The sequence below is a fragment of the Astatotilapia calliptera genome, chromosome 10 (genome assembly GCF_964374335.1).
Source record: "Astatotilapia calliptera chromosome 10, fAstCal68.1, whole genome shotgun sequence".
Classification (NCBI taxonomy): Eukaryota; Metazoa; Chordata; class Actinopteri; order Cichliformes; family Cichlidae; genus Astatotilapia; species Astatotilapia calliptera.
The window spans coordinates 22,244,758-22,257,936 of record NC_137431.1 but is presented as its reverse complement, the minus strand read 5'-3'; the positions used below and the strand labels follow the sequence as shown (position 1 = coordinate 22,257,936).

Sequence of the window (13,179 nt, the reverse complement as noted above, 5' to 3'; positions counted from 1 at the left end):
GAAGAGGGAGAGTATTCCATAGCCTGGGTGCAGCAACGGCAAAGGCACGGTCTCCTCTGGTCTTCAGCCGAGACCTAGGTTGCACCAAGAGCAGTTGACCCGATGATCTTAGTGCTCTCTGAGGGCTGTACAGACAGAGGAGATCAGCTAAGTAGTCAGGTGCCATATTGTTCAAAATTTTATAAGTAAACAATAGAATTTTAAAATCAATTCGATATTTGATAGGAAGCCAGTGTAAATTTTTCAGAACAGGGGTGATAGAGTCAAACTTTCTAGTGCCGGTCAAGAGACGTGCTGTGGCATTCTGGACCAGCTGCAGACGCTGCAGAAGAGAAGATTGTAGACCCAAGTAGAGTGAGTTACAATAGTCCAGTCTTGACATAATGAAAGCATGAATGAGTTTCTCCATATCTTTGTGTGGTATGTAGGGTTTAGCCTTAGAGATTAGATGTCAACGCGAACTATCGCATGTCCGCCATTTCCTGTCCAAAACCGACGTCATTTTCACGGAAAATGTAGTTTTTTACTTGTAGGCCTTAAAAGCCTATACTGGTGTTTTTATAAGTCATGTTTGACTTTTCTGAATAGTTTCTGTGATGCTTAGAACTCGAATTGCACTGCTGGAAATAGTTTATTTTGATGCACATGCTGTTTTCTTTGCAAATTTGCATCATAGGATTGTCTTTTGTTTTTCCTGCAGTATATAAAAATTGCTGTATCTCCAAAATAAAACTATGAAGACACTCAAAATAAATTTCCTGTGGTGGGAAACTATTTTTTGCAACTTTTTTGTATTTAAAGTTTTGAGGGATAAGCCTCTTAAATTTCCCCAAGTAGAAATATATGTAAAAAACAAAACAAAAACGATTTTCAATTTTTTTGTAGTTTATTGCACTTTTTTGTAATTAATGTAATTACTATGGACTTAATGCATACATATTATTAAAATATGGGCTATAACAGTTGTATTGATGTATAACAACTTGAAATGCTCCCAAAAATGGCACTACAGCATGTAAAAAAAAAAAAAAAAAAAGCTCTGGCGGACTTGGTTTTATGGTAGGTCTTAAAGGGTTAAATAAATATCGTCAAATAATCGAGATCTCAATTTCAGTGAAAATAATCGTGATTATCATTTTTGCCATAATCGAGCAGCCCTACAGTAACCTTTGAAATGCTTAGGCCCTTGGAGATCAGTAGGTCAAGAGTGTGTCCTCTATTATGTGTGGCCTCTGTTACATGCTGAGTCAGCCCAATGTTGCCCAGAGTGTTACTCAGGTCTTTAGTCCCTTTGTCCTGAGGGATGTCCACATGGATGTTAAAAACCCCAACAATAATTACACAGTCAAAATCAACACAGATCACTGACAGCAGTTCACTGAGATCATTAAAAAGTCTGTGCAGTATTTGGGAAACATGTAAACATTAAGAAACACAACTTTGGATGGGGCCTTCAGCTGTAAAGCCACATATTCAAAAGACTGAAAACTTCCAGGAGATGAATGAAATGATTCATTAAATAAGACAAAATTTGTGAGGAATGTTTTCAGCACCTTGTCGAATCTGCAACATGAACTGAATTAATGCAGTTCTGAAGACCAAAGGGAGTCCTAATAAGGTTTGTGGTGAGTGTATGTTGATGTGTAAATGCATTTGTCTCTTAAAATATGTTTAGCTTATGCATGCATTTGTCCTTGCTCTCAAAAAAAGATCTTTTTACATAAAGAATTAGGAGTTCCTGTGAGCATGTCGCTTAGAATACACAAATATGCAATATGCACACAGAAGTACATGCTTGTGCAGGAGTGCTTGTACACAAATTACACTTAGACTCATGAATACACAGGAGCATGCACTGAAGGACATGCACGCGCTCACATACACATCCATATTTCATCTTAGCCAGACTCGGCTGATCGGGCCTTGCAGTGTTTGCATTAGTTCATTGAGTTCTGAATCAACTGTTAGAAGAGTCCACAGTACAATGAGGGGTACAATTAGCCTAATGAAGTGCAGGAGCATATCACACTCAGTGCTGTGCTAACAGTTGCTCAGTGAATATTCATGTGCTGTTGGCTTTGCAGATGCATTAAAAGGCAGCACTGCGTTGCTGAATACAAATTGTTACATTTCCACCCGTCGCTTCTCTGGCACCTCACTGAAGATGACATCCTTATCAGCCTCACTGCTCCAAGGCCTTTTGGAGTGTATTGCTTACACAAGCTACACCTCTTATCCAGTAAAATCTGCTGCTGTCAGTGACTTAAAATAAAAATAATTTCTCATAAAATATGATATTTAAACATATTTAAAAAAAAATTTGTTATAGAAGTAGATGCATGAACTCAATTATGTATGAACATTTTCATTTAGACAAGAAAAGAAATGACATTCTCAATAAATAGAGTTAGGAGTTACACAGTGACTTTAACTTTGCACCCGCCCCCCCCCCCCAAAAAAAAAAAAAATCCAACAATGACAATTTTGTGGCTTCTTTGATTTCCTTTTGTTTTTAATTCTGAGTAATGAAAATCTTCCCATGAAGGCACTGCACATGCTAACCAAGTTAACTGCAGGAAGGAAATGGAAAACAAATTCCAGGTTCCAATGTGGCTTTTTTTAAAAGAAAAAGTTGAAATGCTGACTTTTGTTTTCCAAGGCTGCACGAATGCCACATGCATCCTGATTTACAGCAATTCAGCCTGCAAGCGACCCGCAATATTATCACAATCTTTCTGAAACAATGAGCTTTAAGTGGTTTCCCCATAATAGTTTCTTCCCCTTCTTTCGTAATCTCAGAAGCTTTTATCGCTCTATGTATTTCTCTCAAGCTCTGTGTAAAATGGGGTGTTTTCTTGGGGACAGTTTCAATATTATCTGCAGCTCACTGGTCAGCCAGGCATGCTTGCTGGGTAGGACAGACTGTGTCCCAGGCCAGCCAGATGGAGGTGAGATTATCCAACATTAGATGACATAATGGTGGGCCTTATTCCTCAGAGACAAACAGAATGATAAGCTACTCCTAAAACAGCATGAAGGTGAAGATGAATTTTAGAATTAGTAATATTTTACTAGCTGTACAAGTACTGGCACAACAGAAGCAGCAAAAGTGGCACTATATATCTATTCCAGTGAATACAAAGATTAATATTACTTTGCGCCCATGTCGTAAAATAAAATGGTTTTGATTTCAAACAATTATTTATTTATTCATAAGAACTTTACGTGGGTGAAAAAGATTTGGATTTCGATATATTCTCCTACTTGAGGCACTTAAGTAATTACAAAAGAAACAAACCGAAAGTTTAAAAGCCAATCACAAAAACGAAAAATGAACAAAAAAAAGTCAGAGTACAGAGTAAAATGGGATGGGTGTGTTTGGCTACCGGATGATCTTGGGCTAGAGTGAGACATAAATTTTATGACTAAATGTGAAAAGAAGCAACAATGCAGTCATTGCTCCAGGGGATATATACTTCATATTGTAACCAGTGAATACATGAAAAACACAAAATCCAGTGAGTCATACGGACAGTAACTCAACACTGTCACCTGGAGGCGCCTGAGTGTAAATATTCAGGAGGCGATGAAAAATTCAAATTCAAATTCAAATTTTATTTGTCACACACACACAACCATACACAGTATGACATGGGGGTGAAATGCTTGTAGCTGTACAATGCCCGACCATTAAATGACAGAAGAAAAGTTTTACAATATTTACAATTTACTACAAAAATTTACAAATTAACTTAGGAATTTACAGTAAAGAATGTGCAAATAGCAGAAGAGATTATAAAGATAAGGATTATAAATTATAGGAATTATAGGATTATAGGAAATGTGTGGTGGTGCGTGTGGTGACGTGTGTGAGAGTCCAGTCTTATAGTGACGTGTTTGGGAGAGTCCAGTCCAGTCCAGAAAAAGGGAAAAGCTGGATTCTCTTTTAAACAGTACTTGATCTTGTTGACAATTCTTAACTATTAGACTTTAGGAATCTCAACTTTGTGGTGTTTAAATATTTTTTGCCTCTGTTGGATACACACTTAATTTTTTATTTATTTTTTTACATTTTGGGGGTTTTCCAGAGGAATTTCGATGTTCCAGAGTGTTGCAATTCTGCAATTGGGAAACTGTAGAGAAATGTATTTAGAAGAGTGACTATTGCCCCTCAGTGAATTCTGTATCCATCTGTGAACTGATGTTCAAAAACAGAGACAAAACAGTTAAATTGTGACTAAAATGATTTTGAGGAACTACTTTACAAATAGGAAATGAGACGTATCAACTTCCTTTCCTTAACATTACCACAGGACTGCCACGGGAGCAGAGTATTCCCACAGCAACTACTGACAGAAAGAAGGAAAAAAAAAAAACTAAGCCCAAGAGGAAAATGTAACAGTGAACCTCTGAGTGAATGGAGATGCAAGGCACTGAAATCTATGAGCTCTGGAAACCGCCTGAAAGCAAATACTGTACGTTAGAATGTTTGAATGTCAACATCCTGTTCGCTTCTATCGTACAGAGAAGGCTTCATTGATCCCCAGAGCTGAGGCGATGCATAACTGCATAATAATTTGGAGCACCCGAGACACTCAATGCGGTGAACATGAGTTAAAAATTCCTGAAATGACTCTTTTATTAATCGAGAAACTGAGAACATCTGCATCAAAGTGCAACATTACAGTCTTCCATCCATTAATAGCTTTGACACGTTATGAAAGTACAGGTTGAAATTGACACTCAAATTAAGACCACACATACACAGAATGTCTATATGAAGGGGCCTTTGATCAGACTTCTCCCACTAGGTCTTCTTGAAATGCTAAGTTTGTTTTGGTGTTAAGTTTGTTGGAATAGAAAAAAAGGGGTCCTTTTTAAATTGTTGAATTATTCATCTATCTAAAGTGGGTTATTATCCATTTAAGGATGCTCTTTGTATGCGTGTGTATAAAACAAAGAAAAGCTAAAAGAGTGAAGAAAAGAACAGGTTTGAACCCATTATTTCAATAGGAAGCTGCAGGTTCTTGCATTTGCGGACATGTGGCATTGTTTCAGAACAAATTGGATTTCAGTGTAATCTTTCTAATGTCCTCCACACACCACATAGCAGATGGGCTACACCTGAAGCTGAGGGTCTGTAGTTGTAGGCTGACAGTGCCCTCACTTGGCCAAGCTTTAGCACTGTAGGAGAATGTTGAATGTTTCTTTCTCTGCCAGCCAACAAACAACAGTGGGTCCGTGGCCCAAATAAAATGTTTTTTTAAGTCTTCATAGAGGTCGTAGAATTTCTTAGGGTGACCACCGAAACATTTACCCACACAGCAGGTAACCTTCAAAAACAACTTTAATGTGCATAAGAAGACATGAACAACAGATGACACATCAAAGCATTACGTGAGTCGTCTCTAAAAATAAAGATTTAAGAGATGAAAAGGGATACATACAAGAACGAAAACCTATAGAGACACTTCTGTACCTAGACATACAGCATCTCTACCAATATTAATTCTGAGCATTTGATCAAACTGGTTTGGTTTGGGAGCAGTGTTTTTGTGCAAACTGTTGTTGTCTTCCTGAAAAGGCATCAGAACTCAAAGGAATCTCCAAAGAATATAATAAAATACATTAGATGTAGCAGAGCAGCTGTCTTTCTGTTCAAAAACTGACACACTTGATAAAGTTTGTGGTTCTTCGGTTGCGAAGAAAATGCGATGTTGCGGAGGAGACGACCCCTTCGCTGTTAATGTAGTCCTGTGCAGAATGAAAGTGGGTGTTTCCCTTAGTCTTGTTGTTGCTAAATATATGGGAGGCAGAAAACGCTCATAAAAGCTTTTACAAAAATCAGGACAAATGGGATTTTAGCTGAATTCAGATTAGATTGCAGGGTTCATTTTTATTCTTGAAAACTGCAGTTTTTTTCCCACCTGTGTCCAAAACACTTTGTTCCCTTAATGTCCTTAAAAATCACAGGACTGTATAAGACCATTTAAGGCTCGACTCGGTCCACAGAAAATCCCCCCTCCCAGCACGCTTGTTGACAGTCTTCTCCTGTAAGACGCATATCAGGGGAGGAAGGCGACGAGGAGTCATGTGTGACACCATATAGTCCAGCTTGCGAATGGTCAAGTTGTAATGTGGGGAAAGGTGGAGGCCAATAAAAGAAGACAGAAAAAAAATCCTGGTACCAATTTAGGCAGGAGCGCCCACTTTTCTGTAGTAACAGCATTATTAGCCAATAATTTCACTAATTACACTTACGCCAATTAGGCCGACATTACAGAAACTGGGGAACAGTTATTTGAAACTGTTGATGAATTGCGGTTTTTAGAAGACGGAGATGAGTGCGAAAACCCCATAAAGCAGAGCGCATGGGTAAGCAACCAACAGCTGCTGCCCATCCATGGCCAACGCTGAGATGAAGATCTTCGAGGCTGAGAAACTGCACCAGCTAATAATTGTTGCTGTTAGTATAATTCCCATCATGCCTCTAGAGAGGACACAAAAATAAGCAGAAAGTTAGACTTACTACTAATAACTGATGTTATTTACGGGCTGTACTACAATAATATGACAAAACTCTTTATTTTAAACTAGTAGATTGTATATTAATCTAGTAAATAAATACTATATCTTTTTAAAAAAGTCCTTTTGCCAGATTTGCAGGCTACATTAACAATCATAAACCTTTTTGTTTTCCTGTATACTCACTGTAAAGAGAAGAGAACTCCAAAACTTGAGAGAATGATCATGGGGAGGAGGCAGTATCCCAGCACGCTGGCCACGCAGCCAAACGACACGCCTGTCATACTCATGAGGTTGAGTAGGCAGTACATGCCAAGGCAGCCAATTGCACTGATGCCATACACATAACCAAACTGGATTTTACCTGACTGTAAACAGAGAGGAGGGGGAAAAAAAAGATCCACACAATTAGATATAGACTACACCCACCAACAGTTCACACATTGAGTTTGTACAGTTATATGCTCTGTGCTTTTGTTTTTTAACAGTAATTTAATTGCCAGAACACACAAAAATAATTTGACTACACAGCAGTTGTGTGCCGTTTCAACTATAGCTGATAAATAAAAAGCCATTTGCATGACTCAGATTTGATTGGAAGCAGCCATTTACACTGAGATCTAACTCAATGATCACACTAGGAGATTGTGATCACAAGATTATAATGAGACTCAAACTAAAAAAAGTAAAACAAAAACAAAATTACTGTGGATATCAAAGCTATGAATTTGGTACAGTCTAATGAAGCAGAAGCTCATGATGAAGGCCTTGTGCATAAGTCTCATAAAAAAAGATGGTGCATGGTAAACAAAGATTCATAGTTTTCTCATAACTTGAGCACGTTCAACTGAACAAAACCAGAACACTTACTTTACTGATAATTTCATTACTGATAGTGCTAACAGTTTGTAATGTAAAAGACTACACAGCCTCTGACACATCGATACCAATCTACCCAAATTATAATTAAGACTTGGCACTTTTATTAATGTAGTAGCCAATATTTTCTTATTTTTAAGTACTATTACTCGTCTTTACCAGTTTATCTTCTTTTTATTTTTCACCTAAAAATCAACCAAATGATTTACCAGAAGAAGTGTTGCTCCAAAGGCCAAACAGAACACCATAGGCCCGGCCAAGTCTGTCTCGTTCATGATGCTGCCATCTGCTACTTTCATTGGATGGAGAACCGTCAGAGTCTTCTGCCAGATGTGGTCAAAATTGATTCCTAATTCTAAGAGAAGAAGAGATGAGACATTTCAGATATTTATACTATACTATTTTCTATAAAAACACCAGGCCCTATTGGTTCCAAACACATCTGTCCTCCACAAATACTCAACCGGGGATTTCTTCGATGAAATGCTTTCAGGTGTGTCTTCACACCTGAAATCTGAATCGTAATTGTAGATTTTCCAACTAAATAATGGCTCAGTCTTAAAACGAAACTCACAATGAACCATTACCAGTTCAGTATTATTTTTTTTCTACCCTGAATTCTGATCATATTACAGAAGAGTACAGAGAAGATATGATGAATCCAGTTTTAACTGCAGGACAAAGTCAAGTAAAGTAGTGCCAATAGTCGACGTTCAGGATCGATGGTGGTCAGAGTAATCATCAGTCATCAGAGTAAATTGTATTAGACTGAATCTGCCTTTTTATAGTTTTGTGTAAGCATCTCCACATATAAGCAACACTGCAATATAAATGCATCTGGGTGGGCAAGTGCACATATTGTGCGTTTGTGGAGCAGCTACACATAAACAAATTATCATCATTGTCAAATGACAGATAACGGAAGTATATTTCTGAATGCAGAGATGCAAGTTCAGGTCTTTAACCCGGATTTTGATAAACTAACACCAAAAATTTCAACTGACACCGGTCAAACACAATGTGCTGATTTCCCAGAGTACAGATTTATATACTTATACTTGTTTTGGGGATAAGGTACTGTAAGACTACAGACAGTACTGGAACCAAATATCTACAAACACTACAGTCAGAAACACTTAAAAATAAATAAATAAATGTCTGCAGTCTTTCTCAAGCATGTAAGTAGACGCAAAATAAAACAATAGGTCTGCCAAGAACAGTCAGAAAAATCAAGCCTGCCAGTTACGCAGACACTTGGCCGAACTCCATCATTTGATCCATCAATGCTTTTATTCTATCAAATCGTTTTGTAGTCATGAAATTCTCTGAGTCTGGAAGCAACTGCAACAGGCGAGTGAAACTCTAATTTCATGCTTTGAGAGACAGTTTCTCTGCTGAATATCAGAGATGATACTGAAGGCTGATTTCAACAATGCTAAACTTTTGCATGTTGGGACTTCAACTGGAGCTCCTCCTACACTGCCTTGAAATCATATCAAAGACTGACAAACAGTACTTGCAGTAGCTGATTTAATTCAACAAAGCCATTCAATTTATAGTATTATGAAACAAGAAGTAAAATGATTTTTCTCAGCAAATGATAACAACCATACTAGTCAGCTTTCTTGCTTAAAAAGAAAGAATAACTGGAAGAACTATTGAGATACATTTCACAGAATGCAATCGAGATAATTTAATGGATTACTCTTTTGCTCTGGTTTTCTATAGTATTGAGACTGGAATGAAATATTTTTGCTCAATCTTGCTGATAGACAGACAGACAGACATAACACATCGGCATGTAGTCTTGGTGCTTGACATACCTTCTAGCAGCGGTGGCTCGTCATCAAAACTGTTACTGTACATGGACTGTGATGCTGATGGTGTGTAGGTCTGTGTGGGCTGGAAGATTTGTCCGGTGTATGGTTGCTGGGGCTGCATTACTCCTGGGGATGAGTAGCCCATGGGCTGGGAGTAATCATATTGACCATATGGCCTGGGAAATACACAATAATAAGTAACTGGAAACTTAATTAAAAAAAAAAAAAAGCTTTAGAAACGTCTCTTTTGTATTTACTCAGGTAATCTTTGTCTAATATTAAAATGTGTTTGATGATTTGTGTGACAAATATGCAAAAACTAGGAAATCAGGAAGGCAAAAAATACTTTTACATGGCACTACATGTCAAATACACAAGTTTCCAAAAGATCTGGAGATTAGTTTTGAGCACCTGAAATGGCCCAGTAATAGTGTACCAGCAGCTGAGAAATTATCAATTAAAAATGGCTTCATACACTTACTTATTGTAGGGGTTGTCAGTGTTGCTGTAGCCATAGCCGGCTTGGCTTTGGTCATCTACACTGTAGCTGGACTGGTAAAAGTCTGTGTTAAAGTTGTCAAAACCCGACATCTCTTACTCTGAAAGTAAAAGAAAACACAGTCGATCAGCGTGAAAAGTTATTTTAATGCGTCTGCTCTATATACAGATAAAACACTCTTACACTGCACAGCATAGACTCGCTTAACAATGCCAGCTTCCTTCGTAAGCTATCAATATCAATTAGAAATACTCAGTGTTGTTATCCGAAATGTCAACCTTTGCATTTAGTTGCGTTTAATCTTTTTGTGTTAATTACCTGACACCTTTAAACACGTCATCGCACACAAATGCGCAGCGACCAAATTTCAAGCCTAAATGCACAAACAACGCCACGTGACAGTAGTAGTTATATTAAAAAAAAAAAAAAAAAAAAAAATTTTACCTTCCATTTGTTTGTTAACAATAAGATATAACAATAAGCCTCACAACAATTAACGCTAGTTGGGTCCCTAAACGCATCAGTGCTAAAGCGGCTAACAAAACAAACCAATTCCGTAAGCTGTATGCTTCAAGCATTTTCTTGGCTTATTGTTAGTAACTGTTCCATCTATAAAATGGTTCAACAGCTACGACCACGGACACGTAGATGAATAACTGGTGCTTTCGGTACACACTGAGCTACTAATCTTTGGGAGGCTAACGTACCGTTAACTCTGGAGCTAATTGGCTAGCTAATGCTAGCCATAATAGCCGACACAGACCTAACTTACACAAAATATCAGCGACGGCTTACTACTCAATCCAATATTTCAAACTTAATCACTATTCTCACGCTATGAAACACCACGGTCATGCAAACTCTTACCTGTGCTGTGTGATAACTCTGCCCAGAGCCCTGCCAACTTCGCTGCGGCTGCTACGTGTCAGGAGAAAGGTAAATCTTCCGGGACCTGCCGTCGCTAACAGGAAATTGTTGGGACCACTGACAAATTCCTGCTCGCAGAATATCTGGCGCATCCTGCCGGCGATTGATGGTACTACACGTCCATAAAAATCACTTGCTACCAAAAGGAAGAAAAAAAACAAACAAAACAGAAGACCAAGGAATACATATTTTGACTTTGTATACACTTCAGTCACTTCTCGGTTTACACACCTCGCAAATAAAGGCAATTACTGTTAGTTTCTGTGTTTTCTGGGCTGCGGTGACTTTTTTCTCAGGGATTAAAGAGGCTTATACACAATGATTTTGTTGCTGTATTGATATGAGCATTTACATATGCACCATATCCAAAGATCAAGTGTGTAGTAGTGGCTATCTGATAAATTCAGTCAGTTTGAAATGTCAAACAACATAAAATCATGCAATTTTCCCTCTTAGTAAATTATTATTATCATTATCAATTTATTTTTAAATAATATACACACACACCCAGCACGCCCCTGCGGGCGGTTTATCCTTCAAGCTCGGGTCCTCTACCAGAGGCCTGGGAGCTTGAGGGTCCTGCGCAGTATCTTAGCTGTTCCCAGGACTGCGCTCTTCTGGACAGAGATCTCCGATGTTATTCCCGGGATCTGCTGGAGCCACTTGCCTAGCTTGGGAGTCACCGCACCCAGTGCTCCGATTACCACGGGGACCACCGTTACCTTCACCCTCCACATCCTCTCGAGCTCTTCTCTGAGCCCTTAGTATTTCTCCAGCTTCTCGTGTTCCTTCTTCCTGATATTGCTGTCATTCGGAACCGCTACATCGATCACTACGGCCGTCTTCTGTTTGTCTACCACCACTATGTCCGGTTGGTTAGCCACCACCATTTTGTCCGTCTGTATCTGGAAGTCCCACAGGATCTTAGCTCGGTCATTCTCCACCACCCTTGGGGGCATCTCCCATTTTGACCTCGGGACTTCCAGGTTATACTTGGCACAGATGTTCCTGTACACTATGCCGGCCACTTGGTTATGGCGTTCCATGTATGCCTTGCCTGCTAGCATCTTGCACCCTGCTGTTATGTGCTGAATTGTCTCTGGGGCATCTTTACACAGCCTGCACCTGGGGTCTTGCCTGGTGTGATAGACCCCAGCCTCTATGGATCTTGTATTCAGAGCTTGTTCTTGTGCTGCCATGATTAGTGCCTCTGTGCTGTCTTTCAGTCCAGCTTTGTCCAGCCACTGGTAGGATTTCTGGATATCAGCCACCTCCTCTATCTGCCGGTGGTACATACCGTGCAGGGGCCTGTCCTTCCATGATGGTTCCTCGTATCCCTCCTCTTTCTTGGGTTTCTGCTGCCTGAGGTATTCACTGAACACTCGGTCAGTTGGGGCCATCTTCCCAATGTATTCTTGGATGTTCGTTGTCTCATCCTGGACTGTGGTGCTGACACTCACCAGTCCCCGGCCCCCTTCCTTCCGCTTAGCGTACAGCCTCAGGGTGCTGGACTTGGGGTGAAACCCTCCATGCATGGTAAGGAGCTTTCTTGTCTTTATGTCAGTGGCTTCTATCTCCTCCTTTGGCCAGCCTATTACCCCAGCAGGGTACCTGATCACGGGCAGGGTACGTGTTGATGGCCCGGATCTTGTTCTTACCATTCAGCTGACTCCTCAGGACTTGCCTGACCCTCTGCAGGTACTTGGTGGTTGCAGCTTTTCTAGCGGCCTCTACGTGGTTCCCATTCGCCTGCGGGATCCCCAGGTACTTGTATCTGTCCTCTATGTCTGCAATGTTGCCTTCTGGTAGTTCAATCCCCTCAGTTCTGACTACCTTCCCTCTCTTTGTTACCATCCGACTACACTTCTCCAGTCCGAACGACATTCCAATGTCATTGCTGTATAGCCTGGTAGTTTGGATCAGTGAATCGATGTCTCGTTCACTCTTGGCATACAGCTTGATGTCATCCATGTACAGGAGGTGGCTGACAACTGCTCCGTTCCGTAGTCGGTATCCGTAGCCAGTCTTGTTAATGATTTCACTGAGGGGGTTCAGGCCTATGCAGAACAGCAGTGGGGACAGAGCATCTCCTTGGTAGATTCCTCACTTGATGGTGACTTGTGCTATGGGCTTGGAATTGGCCTCTAGTGTTGTACGCCACATCCCCATTCTAAGCATTCCAGTATCCAGCTGTGGGGCATTGAGTCATAGACCTTCTTGTAATCAATCCAGGCAGTGCACAGGTTGGTCAGTCTGGTCTTGCAGTCTCGGCTGACTGTTCTGTCTACCAGTAGCTGGTGTTTTGCGCCTCTGGTATTCTTGCCAATTCCTTTCTGTGTCCTGCTCATGTATTGACCCATGTGCCTGTTCATCTTAACCGATATGATGCCTGACAGGAGCTTCCATGTAGTACTGAGGCAGGTTATTGGTCGGTAGTTGGAGGGGACCGGTCCCTTCTTGGGGTCCTTGGGGATCAGGACCGTCCGGCCTTCAGTTAGCCATTCCGGGTGTCTCTCGTTAACTAGCAGC

At 40.1% G+C, this 13,179-nt stretch overlaps 1 protein-coding gene across 1 annotated transcript; it reads right to left on the bottom strand.

Moving 5' to 3' along the window:
* Positions 1-5,329: 5,329 nt before the first annotated feature.
* Positions 5,330-10,731, bottom strand: yipf5 (Yip1 domain family, member 5). The gene is made up of 6 exons (XM_026182743.2): positions 10,591-10,731; positions 9,706-9,823; positions 9,228-9,400; positions 7,614-7,759; positions 6,712-6,893; positions 5,330-6,490 (listed from the first exon to the last, which is right to left on the bottom strand). The coding sequence occupies exons 2-6, from the start codon at positions 9,813-9,815 to the stop codon at positions 6,328-6,330; spliced, it is 774 nt and encodes a 257-aa protein (XP_026038528.1). The 5' UTR covers positions 9,816-9,823; positions 10,591-10,731; the 3' UTR covers positions 5,330-6,327.
* Between the last annotated feature and the right edge of the window lie 2,448 nt (positions 10,732-13,179).

Bases quoted from the DNA above. Each gene is read 5' to 3' on its own strand.
- yipf5 (XM_026182743.2), bottom strand. From the start codon at position 9,815: ATGTCGGGTTTTGACAACTTTAACACAGACTTTTACCAGTCCAGCTAC. The intron at 7,760-9,227 runs GTATGTCAAGCA...TTCTTCTCTTAG, and splicing joins CGAGCCACCGCTGCTAGAAG to AATTAGGAATCAATTTTGAC. The intron at 6,894-7,613 runs GTAAATCATTTG...CTCTGTTTACAG, and splicing joins TTGGAGCAACACTTCTTCTG to TCAGGTAAAATCCAGTTTGG.